At 45.8% G+C, this 22,402-nt stretch overlaps 1 protein-coding gene across 1 annotated transcript in view; it reads left to right on the plus strand.

The window, feature by feature from the left end:
• Window positions 1-11,386, plus strand: part of abcc12 (ATP-binding cassette, sub-family C (CFTR/MRP), member 12) — a 181,186-nt gene extending 169,800 nt beyond the window's left edge. Inside the window, exons 25-29 of the mRNA XM_070896944.1 lie at window positions 2,160-2,319; window positions 5,042-5,120; window positions 9,581-9,694; window positions 10,425-10,589; window positions 11,294-11,386. Coding sequence (XP_070753045.1) covers window positions 2,160-2,319; window positions 5,042-5,120; window positions 9,581-9,694; window positions 10,425-10,589; window positions 11,294-11,386 — 611 coding nt within the window. The remainder of the gene's footprint in view (window positions 1-2,159; window positions 2,320-5,041; window positions 5,121-9,580; window positions 9,695-10,424; window positions 10,590-11,293) is intronic.
• Window positions 11,387-22,402: the final 11,016 nt, after the last annotated feature.

Raw genomic sequence — 22,402 nt, forward strand, 5'->3', positions numbered from 1 at the left:
ACATTGCCGAGCTGGCCCCTTTTACTTTCTGGGATTAGAACCAGCACTACAGCCTTCCCTGTTCTAAAAACATACTGATCCAGAATGCAGTTCTGGACACATTGTAGAAACCACTCCTTCTTTGCCATTATCATTACGCTAACCCCAAACTATCTTTGGATAATTAAAATCACTTATTATGACCCTGTTGGGCCTGCAATTGTTTTCTCATTTATCTTCATATCTGTTTCCCTATTTCCTTCACACTGTTCAGGAGCCCATAACATACGCCAAATAGAGTAACCGTTCCTTTCCTATTCCTTAACTGTAACCAAAGATTTTCAGGTTTTGCACCATCCCCTACATCTACAATGTAATGGAACATAACACTTCCACCCCTCCTCTTTTACTAGTCGATCCTTCCTTTGTAACCAGAAATGCCCAGTTCCCAGCATTGGCTTTAGCTATTTCCTTGGTTTGCCAAGTCCCAGATTCTTACAGATACAAAACAATCTTTTAAAAAGAAGAGAAAGCGAACCAATCACTCACCTGAATCCTGATATCTGCAAACAGTTACAAGTGCCCTCTGATTGATCGGAGACTTTTATAAGTAACTAAACGATTTGAATTTTCCTATTTAGTGGAGCTGCCTAAAGCAATAGGCAGACGAAGCTAAACATCACAAGCATGTTCCAGACCCTAGACTACACATGAGACCTGCTAGTCTTAGTAAAAAGCGGAGACATCGTTGGTGGTATTTTTCCAGCGACTTGAGTTGTCTACTGTACATGGTCCATGTCTCTGAGCCATACAGGAGGGCGGGGATTACTACAGCCCTGTATGATGTCTTCGCAAAATCCTACAAATCCCCTGGGAGGACAGACGCACCAACATTAGCGTCCTCAACCAGGCCAACATCCCCAGCATTGAAGCACTGACCACACTTGATCAGCTCCGCTGGGCAGGCCACATTATCCGCATGCCAGACACGAGACTCCCAAAGCAAGCGCTCTACTCGGAACTCCTTCATGGCAACGAGCCAAAGGTGGGCAAAGGAAATGTTACAAAGACACCCTCAAAACCTCCCTGATAAAGTGCAATAACCCCACCAACACCTGGGAGTCCCTGGCCAAAGACCACCCTAACTGGAGGATGTGCATCTGGGAGGGCGCTGAGCACCTCGAGTCTCATCGGCGAGGGCATGCAGAAATCAAGGGCAGGCAGCAGATCTGTCCCACCCTCCCTTACCCTCAACGACTATCTGTCCCGCCTGTGACAGGGACTGTGGCTCTCGTATTGGACTGATCAGCCATCTAAGGACTCATTTTAAGAGTGGAAGCAAGGCTTCCTCGATTCCGAGAGACTGCCTATGGTGATGAGTAAAAAGTTACTAATAAGTTAGCAGTGCAAAACTGAAATTCCAAATAATTCCAGGCATTTCTGGTTGATTATGATAATGTAAGGAAGTAATTTGTTCTTTAGCATCAATCTGCATTTCTGTAGATCCTGGGCATCCAGCATATTTGTGTTAAGGGTTTGAAGGGATAATTTCATGATTCTGTGCTTCCAGTTTGGAGTGTATTTACAGGAAGCACAGATTAGACGTTTGGCTACAGCATCATTGCCCCAATCCTACTACCCATATCCCCTATAAGCTCCCGGATAGAAGCATCAGATTGGAGAAGATCCCTAGAATATAAGGGTTCAGTTGAAGTAGTCAGTATTCAGTGGCAGAAAGTTACAGTTTAGAATATGTTAAGTAACCTGCCCTCTTGCATGAACATAGAAGATCCCATAGCACTGTTTCATAGAAGAGCAGGCGAATTCTCCATGGTGTGCTGGCCAATATTTATTCCTCAAGAAACACCACCAAAAAAAACAGATTATCTGGTCATTATCACATTACTGTCTGTGGGACTTTGCTATGCACATATTGACTGCCACGTTTCCGACATGACAACAGTGACTACACTTCAAAAGTACTTGATTGGTTGTAAAGCATATGGGAAGTCCTAAGGTCATGAAAGGCACTATATAAATGCAATTTATTCCTTCCTTCCTCCCTCCCTTTCTTTCTCTCTGTTATAATATTCCTGAAGTCTTGTTTAGCATCTTTGCATTGAGATCACTTCAATAACATGCAAACAATCTTCTAAAATATTGAGTGTTTCCTGTTGCAGGAAAGTCATCACTGAGTGTTGCATTGTTCAGACTAGTCGATCCGCTCACAGGGACCATTCTGATTGACGACATTGATGTTTGCACTGTCGCTTTGGAAGATCTGCGAAGTAAACTTTCAGTTGTTCCACAGGACCCAGTTCTGTTTGTTGGCACAGTGAGGTAGGAACTCTTCATACATTCCACAATTATTACTAGATGTTGATGGGACATACAATATTGTTTCATTTTTAAGTTGCTCCACAGTTCCTAATGTGAAGCCTTTCCTACATACTGCACTTTCTTTAGATGCGTGGAGACTTATTCTCAGGTTTCCAACCATACCACCTATAACCAGCCACTCGGAGGTGCACGAATGGAGTGCGGGATGACTCTCCTTTTGATTTTTGTTCTCGTCCCATCCTGTAGGAAAATTTGTGACCTACATTTGACACCTTCCCATGAGGTACAAACCCACATACCTGCTATTGTGGTGTATTGAGTTCCAATGGGCTGTCCCACCTCAAGATTCAATAGAGTTCAGAAAATTTACGAACAAGAAAATAGACATAACATACATGGAAAGTCAGATATTACCATTAGTCAAGAGAACAGTTGCCACGCTGTTACTTTTGTTGGTAGACATTTCACAAGAAGTAACTGCTCTGACATAACTATAGGCCACCATTGTTTCTTTCCTAGAGAAGTGTTTCAGTTTCAATGGCCCCAAGTTTCCACATGATTTGCTCCTGATTTTTAGGAGCAACTGGTGTAGAACGGAGTATCTTAGAAATCGGAATTCTCGTCATTTAGTTTGCTCCAGTTCTAGTCAGTTAGAACAGTTTCACTTTGGAACAGAATTTTTATTTCAAAAGGGGGCGTGTCCGGCCACTTACGCCTGTTTTCAAAGTTTCGGCAGTGAAAACTTACTCCAAACTAACTTAGAATGGAGTAAGTGAAGATTTTTGTACGCTCGAAAAAACCTTGTCTACACTTTAGAAAATCAGGCGTAGGTTACAAATCAGGCGTAGGGAATGGTGGGGGGGGTGTTTAAAGGGAAGTTTACAAACATTAAACACTTCAGTTTTACAAATAAAGAGCCATCATCAATAATAAATGATAAATATATCAATAAATCAACCAATAAATCAATCAAAAAAAATTAATAAGAAATAATTTTTTTTTTTTAATCAATAAATATAACATTTTCTACTTACCGACTGCAGCACCGGGAGCCCTCCAACAGCGTGCTGGGATGCCCCCCCCCCCCCCCCACCCAGTGTGTCTCTGTCAGTGTCTCTATCTCTCTGTCTGTCTGTGTGTGTCTCTCATTCTCTGTCTGTCAGTGTCTGTGTTTCTGACAGCGAGGGGAGGGGGAGGAGCGGGGTAGAGGGAGAGAGGGGGGGAGCAGGGGGAGGGAGGGGGCGAGAAGGGGGAGGGGGGGAGAAGGGGAGAAAGGAGATGGGGGGGAAAGGAGATGGGGGGGGAAAGGAGATGGGGGGAGGATGGAGAAGGGGGAGGGGGAAGTCTCGGGCCGGGCCCGTCCCCAGCACCAGATTTACAGGTAGGTGGCATTGGGTCGGGTCGGGGGGGTGGTGGGAGGGAGGTCGGTTCGGTTCGGGTCGGGGAGAGGGAGGGAGAGGGAGGTCAGGTCGGGGGGAGGGAGGTCAGGTCCGATCCAGTCCGGAGGCGGGGGGGGAAGCGGGAGTCGGGTCGGGTCTGGTCCGGGAGCGGGGTGGGGGGCGAAGCGGGAGTTGGGTCGGGTCCAGTCCGGTCCGGGAGCGGGGGGTGGGGGGGAGTTGGAGTCGGGTCGGGTCCGGAAGCTTGGGGGGGGGGGGGAAGCGGGAGTCGGGTCGGGTCCGGAGGCGGTGGGGGCGGGGGGAAGTGGGAGTCGGGTCAGGTCCGGTCCGGGGGTGGGGGGGGGAGCGGGAGTCGGGTCAGTGTCGGGTCCGGTCTGGAGGTGGGGGGGCGGGGGGCGGGAAGCGGGAGTCGAGTCGGGTCCGGAGGAAGCAGGAGCTGGGAGGAGCCTTATGCATGCAGCCCCAGTGAGGCCATTCGGCCAGGGCTAGGGGCTGCGTGCTTCGGGCCCCTCCCACACAGTTTCGGGCGCCTGGAGCTACTGCACTTGCGCGCCCACTGTAGCGCGCATGTGCAGAGGTCCCGGCACTGTTTTCAGCGCAGGGACCTGGCTCTGCCCCCCCACAGCTCCTGCTGCGCTGCGCCGAGGGCCAGAAGACCTGCAGGGAGGTGGAGAATCTGGAGGGTTTTTTTAGGTGCACTTTGTGGCGCGAAAAACGGGCGTCCAGATCGGGACTGCGCCGTTCTAGGCGCGGCTCGAAACTTGGGCCCAATAAAACCAAATCTATGTATCAAAGCTTTGAGCACCCAATATCTGTAGTGGAAACATTAAGCTACTTGGCCCAAGTCGTCGTGTTATCTATTACCTTCTTCTCTTGCCTTTGTGATGGAACTAGACGTGTTATAATTTTCATCAGTTGTTGTCAGGATTCTCATCCACGAATAGGAATTTATTATAATCGGAAAATGATGGGTAAATTTGAAATATTGCAGATATTTGCAATTCAAAAGTATTATCTACCAGGGTCTGTATTAAATCTGATAGTGTCTCCTCATATAGCTAGAGATTGTTCCTCACTGGCTTAAAGTGGCAGGATGATTTATCAATAACATTGCCTGTGTCCTGTCATATTGTTCTGTTCTGAATGTTTTACTGTAATACTTTTTAAACCTTTTAAATCCCTGTGGTATTTAGCATCCTGATAACAAAGCTGTTGGCTGTTTTAAAATAATAGCAGCTTACTTTAATTCCATTGTTAGTTATTTTAATGTAGTGCATTGAGTTGAATTTATCTCTAGCTAAATAAATCCTGTACTTTTTCCATAGGTATAACTTAGATCCTTTTAGGAATTACAAAGAGGATGCGATTTGGGAAGCTCTTGAAAGAACCTATATGAAGGCTATGGTATGCTTAAAACATTTCATAAACAAAAAAACTACGGGCCCAAAATTCATGGACATACTGCCCACGTACCGCCCAAAAATGCAATTTTGGAGAAAAAACACCTACATACTGCCGACATACCGCTCGGCGGAATAGTCATCATTGACACACCGCCGAGCGGTATGCACACCATCCGCCGTGCAGAACCACCCACATACCACCCAAAAAGTCCGATTTTCATGGCATACCACCGACATACCACTTTTACATGATGTTAAGTGGGCAGGAATGGGCGGTAATGCTTGAAGTTGCCATTTTGAAATCGTGAACAGTCAGCTAAAATAGCACCTCTGTATTTCTGAGGTGAACAGTGACTTTACAGTGCGATTTACAGTGGAAAAGGTATTTTTACTGGTACTGAGTAACTTATTAAGATCAAAGGCATTTTAGTTACATTTTTTTCATTGAAAAATATTCTTGAAAAAAGAATGGGACCTGTACTATTTCAGCCTGTATTGCTGATTACCTGCCTAATGGAGGATCCAGATGGGAGAAGGTTTATTGAGCAGAGTTATCAGGGTAATGGAGGATGTTGCAGACTAATGAGGAGGAGGAGGCATTACCCACAAAGGATTTTCAGGGAGAAGCACTCATACTTGGACCTGACCGATTGACAGTGCGTTCGAAGGATGCGCTTCCGAAAAGAGGTGATCAATGAGATTTTCCAGCTCATTAAGGCAGACCTGCAGCCCAGTACCACCAACATTACTGCACTCTCTGTCGAGATGAAGGTGACTGCGGCACTTTCCTTTTATGCATGCGGCTCTTTTCAGGCATCAGCTGGGGACATAAGCTGTATTTCTCAGTACGCTACTCATCGGTGCATTTGACAAGTAACCGAAGCATTGTATGCACGTCGGATGCAATTTATAAACTTCCTAATGTCTAGGGAGGCACAGAGTGAGAGTGCTTTGAGATTTGCACGCATTGCCGGCTTCCCCAAGGTGCAGGGTGCTGTTGACTGTACCCAAATTGCCCTGTGAGCACCATTACAGGAGGCGGAGGTGTACCGAAACTGTAAGGGATTCCACTCCCTCAACGAACAGCTCGTATGCGACCATACACAGCGCATAATGGTAGTGAATGCCAACTTTCCAATGAGCATCTGTGATGCGCACATCTTGCGCGTGAGCACTGTGTTTGACCCAGTCTGAGCCACAAGATAAATGCTGGATGCGGGGGGACAAATGATCCGGCCTCACCACCTGGCTCTTGACCTCTCTGCGGAACCCTCAGACAGAAGCCAAGCAATGATATAATAAGAGCCATAAAGCCACACGTAATATTATCAAAAAGACAATTGGAGTGCTGAAGCAGCGCTTTTGATGCTTGGACCACTCGGGAGGCAGACTGCAACACCAACCTGAGCAGGTTGCTCAGTTCACAGTGGTGTGCTGCATGTTGCATAATTTAGCCATCATGCGGGGACAGGAATTGCCACAGGGGACTGCGGGACCACCTGAGGAGAGAGTGCAGGAGACGGAGGAGCAAGAAGAGGAAAATGAGGGGGAGGAAGATGAGGAGAGCTTCCAGATAAACCCATGGCACCCCCCCCCCACTAACCCCCCGCCCCCCCCCCCCCCCTCCAACACAACATCGGAGGGCACGGGGAGCATATGCCACTGCAAAATTGTTACATCAGCAGCTCATAAATATATTTGAATGTGGAGAGCTGCTTTTTGGGACCCTGATGACTGTCACCCCAAAAGTTTGACACTGTACAAGAGAGTGCTTACATTCAATTCAAACGTTTATGTAAAAATGTAAAAAAATATAAAACAATTTTAAACTTTGTAAAACTTATGACTATAAAACAATAGTAACAATTTTAATAACAACTTTAACAAAACTTTTAACAACTTGAATAAACTTTTAAAAATCAAACTTTAATTATTAAATGAACAAATACAAGAAAAGACCCTTTACTGTCCTCGACCACGACCTCGACCATGTGCTACACCACCCTTGGGACTATTCCCATCTTTCTTACTCCCGCCCTTCCCTTTCCCACTGCCCCTGAGCCCGGACCTCCCCGTGCTGGTACCAAGCCGGCGTGCAGCATCGCACCCCGAGTGCTGTTGCTGTCGTTGGGGGTCAGACATTGCAGGCGCAATAAATGGGGCCTCGGGAGAAGCTCGTGATGTGGAAGGCGCGGCTTCAGGGCTGGAAGATGCTGTCAGCTCCCCACCCTCAGGTGCTGTCGACCTGACTACTATGGCACGGGGGGATTCCGCACCATATCCCAATCCCGTCGATTGCCGCATGGCTTCGACGGAGTCGGCGGTCCGCTCCATCGCAATGATCCTACGCGACATATCCTCCGACTGCCGCTCTGATAGAGCTGCGATGTTTGCAGCTATCGTAGCCATGGCCTAGAGCAGCTCTCGACCTATATCGACAGCGGCCTCTGACAGGCGCACCATGTCCGAGTACACACCTATCTGTCGTGCAGCAACCGACCTTTTCTGCACCAATCTGTGTCGCTGCGGCAAAAGTGCTGCAACACTGGAGGTGCCTTGGTCCCACAGAATCAGAGGAGCCATGGGGGAATCCCCTGAATACAGACTCAGTGGTGGAGGATGTTCCAGCTGGCCCACATTGAAGTGGTGTATCCTCCTCCGTCTCCATCTCCACACACACACATGCACACACACACACCTCTTGACATTGCCAAAAGCACGAATACATTGCTGTAACCTTAAGATAAATAACATCATCCGTGTGACACTGAACCTACATTTACATGGTACGTGGCACATTGTGGATGCATAAATAAAATCATTACTTACTCTTGCGACCATCACCAGGTCGTTCCACCTCTTACGGCACCTTTCCCGGTGCGTATCATGGTACTTGTGGAGGACACAGCCTCCCCAATCTCGTCGCATATCCTGTTGTACTTCTTTGGGGGGAGGTTTTCCATGACCACCCTTCGTTAGGTGGGAGTACCTCTCTGTGATATTCTCGAGAAGGGCCGGTAACTCCGTCTCGTCGAAGGCGGGCGCCCTCAACCTCCCGTCCTTTTCGATGTTCCTGCGCTTGGATTTTGTTTTACCATCTCCATTATATTTACGTTGTTATGATTTTTGCTTTGTAAAATATGTCTTATTGTTTAAACTGTAGAATTATTATTTGTTATGATTTTTTTTTAACTCTGCAATGTGTTTTTAAAGTAACTGACCGTCAACTAGCTTGCTGCTCCTTCTCACTCTTTCTCCCTCGACTTCAACTCACTGTGCCTGTGTGGGTGACCCCTGACCCCCGAAATCGCAAGTAAAACACTTCCGTGAGAAAAATGGAGAAAAAAATCGCGCATACGCAGTTCAGTGCCGCACCGTCCATCAAAAAGTAAGTCGATCTGAATCGACTACTATGTTATCGACCACCCGCTGCAGACCGCTGGCATACCACCAACAGACCACCGAAAAAGTATCAATCAATTTTGTCCTCTTTGGTCTCGGCAGTATGCCAGCGGTTTGAAACGACTCACCGCCAGCATACCGCCGAGAAATGAGTGGACCTTATGTAGTGACCAATTTCGGGCCCCATGCTTATTAATATTAATAATGTATTTGCTTCATGGGTTCTTATCCAGCCTCCCCTTAAATGCGGCTCTACTATTCACTTAAACCACTCCCATATTTTAGCAGAAGTGCAATTATCCAACAACCACCAGTCAATCCAGTCCAACAAATTATTAACACCATGCTAGCTGCAGTGCTGTTAAGCTACAAGGAGGGCAACGGCTGCAAAGTCAGGTCGCTGATTGCAGTGCGGGCAGGCACAGCAGGAGGGGCGAAGGAGCGGCAAGAGTTTGTAGAAGGAAGTGACCGGGGCCCAGGAGAGGCGTGAGTTCGGGGCCTCGAAGAGGCGAGGGTCCAGGGGCAGCACTGGCCAGCCCGCACTGCTATATGTGTGCGCATTCGGTCCGTGCAGCAGAGCTGGTCGCCAGTTGTCTTGGGTAATCCTTGCCACTGGACCAAGACCTAGCTCTGTCAAGCCCGTGTGGTGGCTGGTGTGCAATGGCCACCACACGTAAAAAAAATCCAAGCACAGATATCTTCCACCCTCCAAGATGTAGTTTGGGATCTGGAATATTAGGTCCTTCATTGAAACACCTGTGAACTCATCCCTTTTTGGCGTGGGAGCAAGTCATCCTCATTTCGAGGGATTGCCTATGATGATATAAAATAGGGCCCAGCTAATATAAATAGCAACCTTGGTGAGACATAAATCACTATGAAGATACTTATTCTGCTATTTAGATGACCACAGCTCTGATAATCAATAGTAATAAAGGCATTGGTAACATTCCCAAGTACACAGACTGGTTTTCAAACTTTTCTGAGACTTTTATAAACACAACAATTATCAGAGCAGGAAAATTACTGTTACATTTTGAAAAATTGAATTTTTTGAAGGTATCAAAACTTCCAAAGAAACTGGAGTCAGAAGTGATTGAAAATGGAGAAAACTTTTCTGTTGGAGAGCGCCAGTTGCTTTGCATGGCAAGAGCACTTCTGAGAAATTCAAAGGTAAGAAAAAGAAACTAGAAACTAGACTTCAACAAAAGGATGAAAAGAATTAAAGGACTAAACAAATGTTAGCAAAAAAGTCGTGAAGTTGACAGTGGCTGAAAGCAGACCCATTACATTAATCTAGAAGTCTGCTGTGACGATGCCATCATACTGATTTCAGGTTATAGTTGTTTGCTAGACCAATAAGTAAATGCTTTAAAGCACCAACACATGCAGTATGGATGGTTTTAACATTATTATGGTAAAAAACAATTGAAAAGAAAGAAATTCCACATATAGTGCACCTTACTACAATTCTCTCAAATTGTTTTTTACTTTTTGAAGTACACAGTCAGTAGACAAAAAAAATGTGTTTGTAAAAAATTTTATTAAATGAATTTGGTGATTTCAAATATAGTAACCAGGCTCCTATAACTGGTAAAATTGTTTCTGTGGATTTGTGGGCATACTTGTAAAACAAAACATACTAAAATGTGACCAGACATCATACTAATTACAATTTTTTTTAGCATTGTGATTTTTAATTTCTCTTCCTCACTATGCCCAGCCTGCATAGCTTACTGCTGTGTTTGCCTACTTTACAACTGTGTTTCCACTTCAAATTAATTAATTCTCTGGATTGTTTTGGGGCATCCCGAGGACATGAAAGGTATTATATAATTGCAAATTCTTTCTTTCTATTGAACAAATTCTATATGACTAATTTACTGTAACATTTCTCCATTAGATTATAGTTTTAGATGAAGCTACAGCCTCCATTGATTCAGAAACCGATTCATTGGTTCAACACACTATCAGGGAAGTGTTTAAAGACTGCACAATGCTGACGATTGCACATCGAATAAACACAGTTCTAGAATGTGACAGAGTTCTAGTTATGGATAATGGGAAGGTAAGGAATATCCTGTAGAACAATATCATGATTGATATCAATATCATTGTACAAATGCTCTAAGTTAGTATTTTTGTCATTATTAGTAGGTTTTCTGCTGACAGTACCAATAGACAACCTGCTTCTGGATAATTTAAATGTTTCCCCTCCTGGCTGCCATATTACCATGTTTAATCACTTGACCATTTGACTTCGACCATTGCAATGGCCACTTTTCAAGACTGTTGTCATTGAGCTTGAAAAAACCCAAGAGTTAGCCAGTTGTAAAGCTTTAAATATTTCCATCCTATACCTACATAACAGCGAGTGTACATCCAAATAATTGTACTTGGAAGTAGTCAAGTACTTCAGACAACATAAGGCACAATATAAATGAAAGCACTTTCTTCACCATTAGAATATACTGATGGAGTTACTTAGCTGCAACTATTGATAAAGATTATTAAGTATTAGTGGGTATAAGACTAACCTATAACTGTATTCGCAAGAATAGGAAAATGGGGTGAGGGGATGGTAGATGTGTTTTTTCTCCTCTATTCGATAGGCAAAGCCCATTATGTTCATCTTTATTACAATGCTAAAATTCACAATACTGGTTGTTAACAGCATTCTTTATTCTATCCAGCCTGAATATACAGTCCAGTGAAATTTATTGGTCTGCATTTGTTGGGATACTGATACAATATTCTGTAATTCTTTTCCAGGTTGTAGAATTTGACAAGCCAGCTGTGCTGGTACAGAATCAGAATTCAATGTTTGCAACAATGCTGGCTGCGACCAACAAAGTGACATCATAATATGCAAAGGAAGTTCATATCTGTGTTCAGAATTTCTACAGCAAGATACTCTGATTAGATCAGAGGAAGATTGACTCAAATGTTCTTAGATATAAATGTACTTATGGAGCTGAATGCATTTTTTTGAATAAACCAATCAATGTAATAAGCAAATACTATATAATCCTATGTTTCAGCTATTGAGAAGTGAAAATAAATTGGCTCCTAGTTTTATTTTAATGATGATATTGAAGTTGTACATCATTGAGTCTTGAGGTAATTCCTGAAATAAATTCATTTCAGGAATTAAAACATTAGAGATTCACAAATGTATTCTGACTGAATTAGCTTATTGATTAGAATTCTTTATTACCATACAGTTACACACACAGGATTAAGATCAGTTATTGCTAGCTCTCTCTTGCAAGCTGGGAGGAATTCACATTACTGCCGGCCCAATATTTCAGGCCAGCGCAGAGGCAGGCAGAGTTTGCAAATCCATGGTATGAAAGGTCTGATTGCTGCAATTTTGCACGGATGGGAACCCAGATAAGTTGCCATAATAAATATTGATGGGGGAATGTTTACATGTTAGCACATGTGTGATGGTACCTGTTAACGCCAAAGGTGGTATCAATCTGTTGATGTAGATTCAATGCAGAGGCTTTGATTTGTGCCTGTAACAAAAGCAAAAAATGCTGGAAACAGTCGCGGCAGCGTCTGTGGAGACAACAGATAAGTAACATAACATGTGTGGACCCTTCATTAGAATCTATTATAAAATGTCTTTCACGGCTGTTGAACATGTTAATTATCAGCCATTGTATGCAATGTAAAGTACTTGGCACAGATCAATACAAATCATCCCATTCAATTCCAACATCTCCTAAGGAATTGATATTTCTGGGCATAATGGCATTGATTAACAGCTGTGTCTGGGATGGGGCAATGGGAAGAAGCAATTATTTTTTAATGGATTGCTCTGGGTCAGAATCATGTGACTGTGGATTTATCTGGGGTACCTGAGCTCTGTTAACAGAATATGACCAGCTGAGGGCCTTTCACAGTTCAACTCCACGGCAGTGAGTCTGCACATAAGAAATGAACATCCATTTTCAAGGTACAATGGGGGCAATTTTCACCATCATTGGGCGCTGTTTTTTTGGTGCCCAGCGATTTTTTTGAAGTAATCGGTATTTTGAAATTTTACACAAAGGTTTGACGCCGGCACCAACTGTCAGTACCAGATTTTTGGGCGCCAGATATTTTGCCGCTGGTCTGCGTTTAAAAGGGATTCTGTGCCGTTTTTGGCCATTTATGCCAGTTTCCCCAACAACGGCGCAGAGTGACCTTAGGTACCGTTCTAAAAAGCCCTACCTTAACTTCAGGAAATCACCTGCTGCAATCCTGGGCCAAATGGTCTCCCAGCTCCCAACCCGCTGCAAAATGTAACTTCACTCCTCACAGGGCGATGGGCATTGGTAGGGTAAATATTATCAGCACAGGCTTGGAGCTGGTGCCTGGAGAAATTGTTCTAGTTTCAATTCAAATACCTGGATTGAAGTAAAAACATGTGCGTGTGTGTGGGGAGGTTCCACAAAAGTTCCCCTGCCTCTGTTTCTTCCATAATTCTCCCCATTATGTGTCACTGCATCAATTTTGTGTGAGCAGAATGGGAGATGGGTGATTCTTTGGCACTGAACCTATGTTCAATTTATGTAGCGTCACTCTACGAAATTGCCCCCTCACATCTGGCATCAGACTTAAACCTATAAACTAAAACATTCTTATTCACTCACTCCTGGTTAACAAAAAAGAAATCCTTGCCTTGCTGGTCATTTTTCAGACAGTTATTCCGGTGAAAGCACTAATGAGCTTTGATTGCCATTATCAGCGAGTCAGTGTGTGGCTAAGGTCACGCTTCTTTCCCACACTGTTACACATTACATGCTTTTTTTATTAGTCACAATATCATAATAAGGGATTATAAATACTAACTGAATTCGCTTCTAAAAAAAAATCCTCGTCTAACTCCCTGGAGGGAGAGAATTGTTCTGGTCGCTGTGTGTTATATTCGAGTGTATTTTTCCAGTGCATGCGCAGAGATTTTTCGGCACACACTGCAAGCTCCGCCCCAGAAATTGTCCTCAGATAGTGTGGCGCTAAAATTAACTTTTCTTTTGTGGAAACTACTGTTTTTTTTGGAGGGCCGCAAACGGGGGGGGGGGGGGTGGGGGGTGGGGGGTGGGGGGGGGGGGAAAACATACGTTATCATACGTAAGCGGCAAAAAGCGTGAAGGTGGAAAATAGGGGCCACTGTATGTAGAGAGGAAGCTTAGGGAGAAGTGCCTGTATTATTTTAATATAGCAAAGATAGTAAATTTTGTAGTTACTGTAACATAGGATGAACAGGCTGGGATTCTTTTCTTTTGAAAAGTGAAGGCACAGGGGTGACCTAGTACAGGTCTTTAAAATTATGAAATGTTTTGATGGAGTAGATAGAGAGAGTGTTTCCACTTGTGGGGAAGAGCAAAACTAGAGGCCATCAATATAAGATAGTCATCAAGAAATCAAATAGGGAATTCAAAAAGAAACTTCTTTACCCAGAGAGTGGTGAGAATGTGAAACTCGCTACAACAGGAAGTGGTTGAAGCGATTAGTATAGATGCATTTAAGGGGTGATTAGATAAGCATATGTGGGAGAAGGGAATAGAGGGTTATGCTGATAGAGATGAGGAAAAAGGGGAGGAGGCTCGAGTGGAGCATAAACGCCGGCATGAACTGGTTGAGCTAAATGACCTGATTCTGTGCTGTATATCCAACATAATCCTATGTAATATATTGCCCCAGAATTTGCTGGAGTGAGGCATCTCACAGCATGTGGCGTTGTTGGATTTTTTTCCTCACCCTTTAGCTCCAGTTATTTTTGCGTTACAAATTTCTGGAAGTGTGAATTGATAATGGCAGCGGGGTCAATGGGCGCCTGGGACCACGATGGCCGATGGAACTAACCAACCTCCGTATCTCCTTAACCAATGAAATTTAAGGATAGAAAAAGAAACAAAAAAAGAAATAGGGTGAATTAGAGTCAAATTAGATACAGAAAGAGAAAGAGAGGATGAAGCAAGACAGAAAAAAAGAGGCAGAAAGGAAAAGCAAGTAAAAAAATTAAGACATTTAATTGGCCTCCTGTACGCCGGGCGCGGCGAGAACATCACCCCTTGCGTAATTAGGTGGGGTTTTGCGGAGGCGCTAAGAGGTAGTGCCTCACTCCTGCCAGCAGCACCCGGCGATGAACAGCGCCCCGTTACCGGCCTGGAAGAGAAATTCAGCAACACCTCCTTACCTACCATCTGGCACTGACAATGACAGCTTCAGCTGTCGAATTGCAGTCAGGAGTCAGCTGGAGGAGCACTATTTAAAGCGCCATCTTTACTAACAATTTTTGTCAATCATTACTCCGTGCAGCGTGGCTAATGGACAGATTGCAACGATTTTCAATTCAAGGACTGTTCTGCTTCCTAATTGTTCCCTTGTTTCATTGAGGGCGGATTTGAAACCACAACATTTACATCGTTTCATGGTGGCTGCGTTGGCACCTGGCCTCCTGTTCCAATGTCACCATCGGAAACTGCTTAGGCAGAGACAAATGCACAGAGAAAGGCAGAGAGAAGGATAGGGAGCAGCACAGGGAACAGGACAGGGGGAAGAATATAAGAACATAAGAAATAGGAGACAGAAGCAAAAGACAGAAAGGAGATGAGTAAAAGTGGAGGGCAGAGAAACCCAAGGCAAAAAACAAAAAGGGCCACTGAATATAAAGGGGCTGCAGGAAGGGTCAAAACTAAAAATCATGGTTTAAAAACTAATATTAAAACACTCTACCTAAACGCACGCAGCATTCGAAATAAAGTAAATGAGTTGACGGCACAAATCATTACAAATGGGTATGATTTGGTGGCCATTACAGAAACGTGGTTGCTGGGTGGCCAAGACTGGGAATTAAACATACAGGGGTATCTGACAATTCGGAAAGATAGACAAGAAGGGAAAGGAGGTGGGGTAGCTCTGTTAATAAAGGATGATATCAGGGCAGTTGTGAGAGATGATATTGGCTCTTATGAACAAAATGTTGAATCATTGTGGGTGGAGATTAGAGATAGTAAGGGGAAAAAGTCACTGGTGGGCGTAGTTTATAGGCCCCCAAATAATAACTTCACGGTGGGGCGGGCAATAATCAAGGGAATAATGGAGGCATGTGAAAAAGGAACGGCAGTAATCATGGGGGCTTTTAACCTACATATTGATTGGTCAAATCAAATCGCATGGGGAAGCCTGGAGGAGGAATTCATAGAATGCATACGGGATTGTTTCTTAGAACAATATGTTACAGAACCTACAAGGGAGCAAGCTATCTTAGATCTGGTCCTGTGTAATGAGACAGGAATAATAAACGATCTCCTAGTAAAAGATCCTCTCGGAATGAGTGATCACAGTATGATTGAATTTGTAATACAGATTGAGGGTGAGGAAGTAGTGTCTCAAACGAGCGTACTATGCTTAAACAAAGGGGACTACAGTGGGATGAGGGCAGAGTTGGCTAAAGTAGACTGGAAACACAGACTAAACGGTGGCACAATTGAGGAACAGTGGAGGACTTTTAAGGAGCTCTTTCATAGTGCGCAACAAAAATATATTCCAGTGAAAAAGAAGGGCGGTAAGAGAAGGGATAACCAGCCATGGATAACCAAGGAAATAAAGGAGAGTATCAAATTAGAAACAAATGCGTATAAGGTGGCCGAGGTTAGTGGGAAACTAGAAGATTGGGAAAATTTTTAACGACAGCAAAGAATGACTAAGAAAGCAATAAAGAAAGGAAAGATAGATTACGAAGGTAAACTTGCGCAAAACATAAAAACAGATAGTAAAAGCTTTTACAGATATATAAAACGGAAAAGAGTAACTAAAGTAAATGTTGGTCCCTTAGAGGATGAGAAGGGAGATTTAATAATGGGAAATGTGGAAATGGCTGAGACCTTAAACAATTATTTTGCTTCGGTCTTCACAGTGGAAGACACAAAAATCATGCCAAAAATTGCTGGTCACAGGAATGTGGGAAGGGAGGACCTTGAGACAATCACTATCACTAGGGGGGTAGTGCTGGACAGGCTAATGGGACTTAAGGTAGACAAGTCCCCTGGTCCTGATGAAATGCATCCCAGGGTATTAAAAGAGATGGCGGAAGTTATAGCAGATGCATTTGTTATAATCTACCAAAATTCTCTGGACTCTGGGGAGGTACCAGCGGATTGGAAAGCAGCTAATGTAACGCCTCTGTTTAACAATGGGGGCAGACAAAAGGCAGGTAACTATAGGCCAGTTAGTTTAACATCTGTACTGAGGAAAATGCTTGAAGCTATCATTAAGGAAGAAATAGCGGGACATCTGGATAGGAATAGTGCAATCAAGCAGACGCAACATGGATTCATGAAGGGGAAATCATGTTTAACTAATTTACTGGAATTCTTTGAGGATATAATGAGCATGATGGATAGAGGTGTACCGATGGATGTGGTGTATTTAGATTTCCAAAAGGCATTCGATAAGGTGCCACACAAAAGGTTACTGCAGAAGATAAAGGTATGCGGAGTCAGAGGAAATGTATTAGCATGGATAGAGAATTGGCTGGCTAACAGAAAGCAGAGAGTCGGGATAAATGGGTCCTTTTCGGGTTAGAAATCGGTGGTTAGTGGTGTGCCACAGGGATCGGATGCTGGGACCACAACTGTTTACAATATACATAGATGACCTGGAAGAGGGGACAGAATGTAGTGTCACAAAATTTGCAGATGACACAAAGATTAGTGGGAAAGCGGGTTGTGTAGAGGACACAGAGAGGCTGCAAAGAGATTTAGATAGGTTAAGCGAATGGGCTAAGGTTTGGCAGATGGAATACAATGTCGGAAAGTGTGAGGTCATCCACCTTGGGAGAAAAAAAACAGTAAAAGGGAATATTATTTGAATGGGGAGAAATTACAACATGCTGCGGTGCAGAGGGACCTGGGGGTCCTTGTGCATGAATCCCAAAAAGTTAGTTTGCAGGTGCAGCAGGTAATCAGGAAGGCGAATGGAATGTTGGCCTTCATTGCGAGAGGGATGGAGTACAAAAGCAGGGAGGTCCTGCTGCAACTGTATAGGGTATTGGTGAGGCCGCACCTGGAGTACTGCGTGCAGTTTTGGTCACCTTACTTATGGAAGGATATACTAGCTTTGGAGGGGGTACAGAGACGATTCACTAGGCTGATTTCGGAGATTACCTTATGGTGATAGATTGAGTAGACTGGGTCTTTACTCATTGGAGTTCAGAAGGATGAGGGGTGATCTTATAGAAACATTTAAAATAATGAAAGGGATAGACAAGATAGAGGCAGAGAGGTTGTTTCCATTGGTCGGGGAGACTAGAACTAGGGGGCACAGCCTTAAAATATGGGGGAGCCAATTTAAAACCGAGTTGAGAAGGAATTTCTTCTCCAAGAGGGTTGTGAATCTGTGGAATTCTCTTCCCAAGGAAGCAGTTGAGGCTAGCTCATTGAATGTATTCAAGTCACAGATAGATAAATTTTTAATCAATAAGGGAATTAAGGGTTACGGGGAGTGGGCAGGTAAGTGGAGCTGAGTCCACGGCAAGATCAGCCATGATCTTGTTGAATGGTGGAGCAGGCTCGAGGGGCTAGATGGCCTACTCCTGTTCCTAATTCTTATGTTCTTATGTTTTAAATAGGAACAGGAATAGGCCTTACGGCCCCTCGAGCCTGCTCCGCCATTCAATAAGATCATGGCTGATCTGATCATGGACTCAGCTCCACTTCCCCACCCCCGCTCCCCATAACCCCTTATCCCCTTATCGTTTAAGAAACTGTCTATTTCTGTCTTAAATTTATTCAATGTCCCAGCTTCCACAGCTCTCTGTGGCAGCGAATTCCACAGATTTACAACCCTCTGGGAGAAGAAATTTCTCCTCATCTCTGTTTTAAATGGGCGGCCCCTTATTCTAAGATCATATCCTCTAGTTCTAGTCTCACCCACCAGTGGAAACATCCTCTCTGCATCCACCTTGTCAAGCCCCCTCATAATCTTGTACGTTTTGATAAGATCACCTCTCATTCTTCTGAATTCCAATAAGTAGAGGCCCAACCTACTCAACCTTTCCTCATAAGTCAATTCCCTCATCCCCGGAATCCACCTAGTGAACCTTCTTTGAATGTCTCCAAAGAAAGTATATGCTTTCGTAAATATGGAAACCAAAACTGCACGCAGTCTCACAGGTGTGGCCTCACCAATACCTTATGTAGCTGTAGCAAGACTTCCCTGCTTTTATACTCCATCCCCTTTACAATAAAGGCCAAGATACCACTGGCCTTCCTGATCATTTGCTGTACCTGCATACTATCCTTTTGTGTTTCATGCACAAGTACTCCCAGGTCCCGCTATACTGCGGCACTTTGCAATCTTTCTCCATTTAAATAATAATTTTCTCTTTGATTTTTTTCTGCCAAAGTGCATGAACTCACAGTTTCTGACATTATATTCCATCTGCCAAATTTTTGCCCACTCACTTAGCCTGTCTATGTTCTTTTGCAGATTTTTTGTGTCCTCCTCACACATTGATTTTCTTCCCATCTTTGTTTCATCAGCAACCTTGGCTACGTTACATTCAGTCCCTTCTTCCAAGTCGTCAATATAGATTGTAAATAGTTGGGGTCTCAGCACTGATCCCTGTGGCACCCCACTAGTTAGGGTGAAAGGTAGCAAAATGTGGCCAGAGGGAGAAGGCCCAAGAGGGCTGGCAACAGGAGACATTACTCTCCCATGGTATTCCAGCAGCAATTCTCCTACATCAATTTCACTGAGGAACAGTGTGTTCAAAGGCTGAGCTTCAGCAAGGACATGGTTACAGAGCTCTGTCATCTGCTGCAACCAGACCTTGAGCCTCAGACCAGGGTGAGGACGGCTCTCTCAATGGCAGTCAAGGTCACCATCTCACTCAATTTCTGTGCAAATGAATCCTTCCAGGATGCGACAAGAGACATCTCCCAGTTTGCCGTCCATTGCTCCATCTGCGAGGTGACAGATGCTCTGTACAGAAGGAAAAGGGACATTTCCCTCCTCATAACCAGAGAGAAACAGCACAAGCGTGCATGTGGCTTTGTCAGGATAGCGAGCTTCCCCATGGTGCAGGGTGCCATTGACTGTTCCCATGTCACTTTCCGTGCAATGCATAACAATCCTGAGATCTTCTGTAACTGCAAAGTCTACGAATCACTGAATGTGCAGTTGGTGTACGACCACACATGCAGAATCCTCACCGTCAATACCCGCTATCCTGGCAGCAGCCACAACGCCTTCATCCTGTGCCAGCCCGGTGTGCCAGATCTCTTCCAGCCAGCACATCAAGCTCGCGGCTAGCTGCTTGGAGACAAGGGCTATCCATTCTCTACCTGGCTCATGATTCCCCTCCACAATCCCAACACTCCTGCTCAGCTCTCCTATAATGAAAGCCATGCCACTACCAGGAGCATCATTGAGCAGACCATTGGAGTGCTCACGCAAAGGTTCCATTGCCTTGACAGTTCGGGAGGAGTCCTCCAGTACTCGCCTGAGTGGGTGCCCCTATTTGTCATCCTTTGCTGCATGCTGCACAACCTCGCCATCATGACAGCACAACCATTGCCACTAGGCATTGCCGCACCACCTGAGGAGGAGGAGAACAAGGAGGAGGAGGAGAACGAGGAGGAGGAGGAGAACGAGGAAGAGGAGGATGAGGAGCAGGAGCAGTAACATCAGTGAGGGAGGAGGCAGCCAGTCAATCATGATTCTGCAAGGGCGGTCCACGACCGTCTCATCAAACTTTGGTTCCAGTGAATTTGATCCCACTTCCTGGTTCCTCTGGACGTCCCCATCACCACCTCAATTTGCTCTTCCATAACAAAGCCCCAAACTGAAATGAGAGACAACAGCAAAGGTCAAACATTCCAATCAAAATTTATATAACAATAACAAATGGTTTCATACTGTATTTAATTATCATCGTTGTGCATTTCCTTTTATCCTCTCTTTGGTCTAACTATTCTAGTGCTCCTCTGCAGTGTGTCCCCTGTGGCTGCAACACGACTGTGTGTCAGGGCCAGAGACTACAGATGGCCTTGCAGGACGCCCTTGACCAGATCTGGGCCTGGAGGGCCTGGCTGTAGGCTGCACCATCTCAGGATGGGCGGCGGTAGTCTGGGCTGGCTGGACGACAGGCAACGACAAGTTCAATGGTGGAGTGGCAGTGGTGGGCTCAGGAATGCTGTCGTCCTGAGAGAGGACAGTAGGTTCCTGCTTCACTGACCCAGTACTGCTCTCTCAGGGCAGCACCTCAGCATCCCCACCAATCAGCTGGAGCAGAGTTTGATGGGCTGCTGCAACACATGAGATCCCCGGGTGGACTGTGGTGGACCCAGCAGCAATGGCAGCAATCAGACCATGCGTGGCATCAAGCTGAGATTGCATGAGAGCAGTCTGAGACTTGATACCAGTACTCACTGACTGAATGACAACACCAGGACATTGCATGGCATCCAGCTGAGAGGGCAAGAGAGCAATCTGAGCTTTCATGCCACCAACCATTGTCTGCATTACAGCACTAAGACATTGCATTGCTTCCACCTGTGCTGCAATGGAAGCTGCCACAGCACCCAAGACACGCCGTTATGAGGATTTTTTTCTGCACCGTGTGAGGATTCTGTCCACCACTCTCTCTGGGAGGCCACCATCGTCTGCAGAATGGAATGATGGACTCCATGGTGTGTGCAGACTCCTCCACACTCCTTACCATTGCCGAGAGGCTCTCAAGCACCCTTACCATTGCACCTATCATGTCGGAGTGTGTTGGGGTAAAAGGAAGACTTCTCTTCCTCGAGGTGGACTCCCTGATATAAGGAGTCGACACGTGCCCTCTGCATAGTGACTACGGATTCACTCAGACGAAAACTTCGATTCACCGGTTTTATTATTCGAACATGCTCAGGAAATGTTCCGATGAACACTTCCCAGAACAAAGGGCCCAAGTTTCGGGCCGCGCCTAAAACGGCGCAGCCCGGACCTGGACGCCCGTTTTTCGCACCATAAAGTGCGCCTAAAAAAAACTTACCTATTCTCTGGCTCCCTGCAGGTCCTCTGGAGCTGGGCGCGGCGCAGCACGAGCTGTTGGGGGCGGAGCCAGATCCCTGCGCTGAAAACAGTGCCAGGACCTCTGCACATGCTCGCTACAGTGGGCGCGCATGTGCAGTAGCTCCAGGTGCCCAAAACTGTGGGAGGGGCACGAAGCCCTGGCCCTGGCCGAATGGCCTCACTGGGGCTGCATGGATAAGGCTCCTCCCACCCGACCCGACCCCCACTCCCCCCCCCCGGCGACCCGACCTCCACTTCCCCGCCCCCCCCCCACCGGATCTCCGCGACTCTCTCCCCCTCCCCGGACCTCATGACTCTCTCTCCCCCTCCAGACCTCCGCGACTCTCTCTCCCCTCCCGGACCTCCGCGACTCTTTCCCCCCCCCGGACCTCCGCGACCCCCCCGAGACCCGCGCCACCTACCTGTAAATCCAGCCCGAGGTCTTGGGGTTCAGCCTCCTTCTTTCCCTTCCCCCCCTCTCTCGTTCCCTCCCTCCCTCCCTCCTCTCTCCCTCCCTCCCTCCTCTCTCCTTCCCTCCCTCCATCCTCTCTCCTTCCCTCCGTCCCTCCTATCTCCTTCCCTCCCTCCCTCCTATCTCCTTCCCTCCCTCCCTCCTCCCTCCTTCCCTCCCTCCTCTCTCCTTCCCTCCCTCCTCTCTCCTTCCTTCCCTCCCTCCTCTCCTTCCCTCCCTCCCTCCTCTCTCCTTTCCTCCCTCCCTCCTCTCTCCACCCCCCCTCCTCTCTCCTTCCCTCCCTCCCTCCTCGCTCCTTCCCTCCCTACATCCTCTCTCCCTTCTCCCACTCTCCCCCTCCCCCTTCCCCCCCT

Source organism: Pristiophorus japonicus, chromosome 13 (genome assembly GCF_044704955.1).
Source record: "Pristiophorus japonicus isolate sPriJap1 chromosome 13, sPriJap1.hap1, whole genome shotgun sequence".
Taxonomy (NCBI): Eukaryota; Metazoa; Chordata; class Chondrichthyes; family Pristiophoridae; genus Pristiophorus; species Pristiophorus japonicus.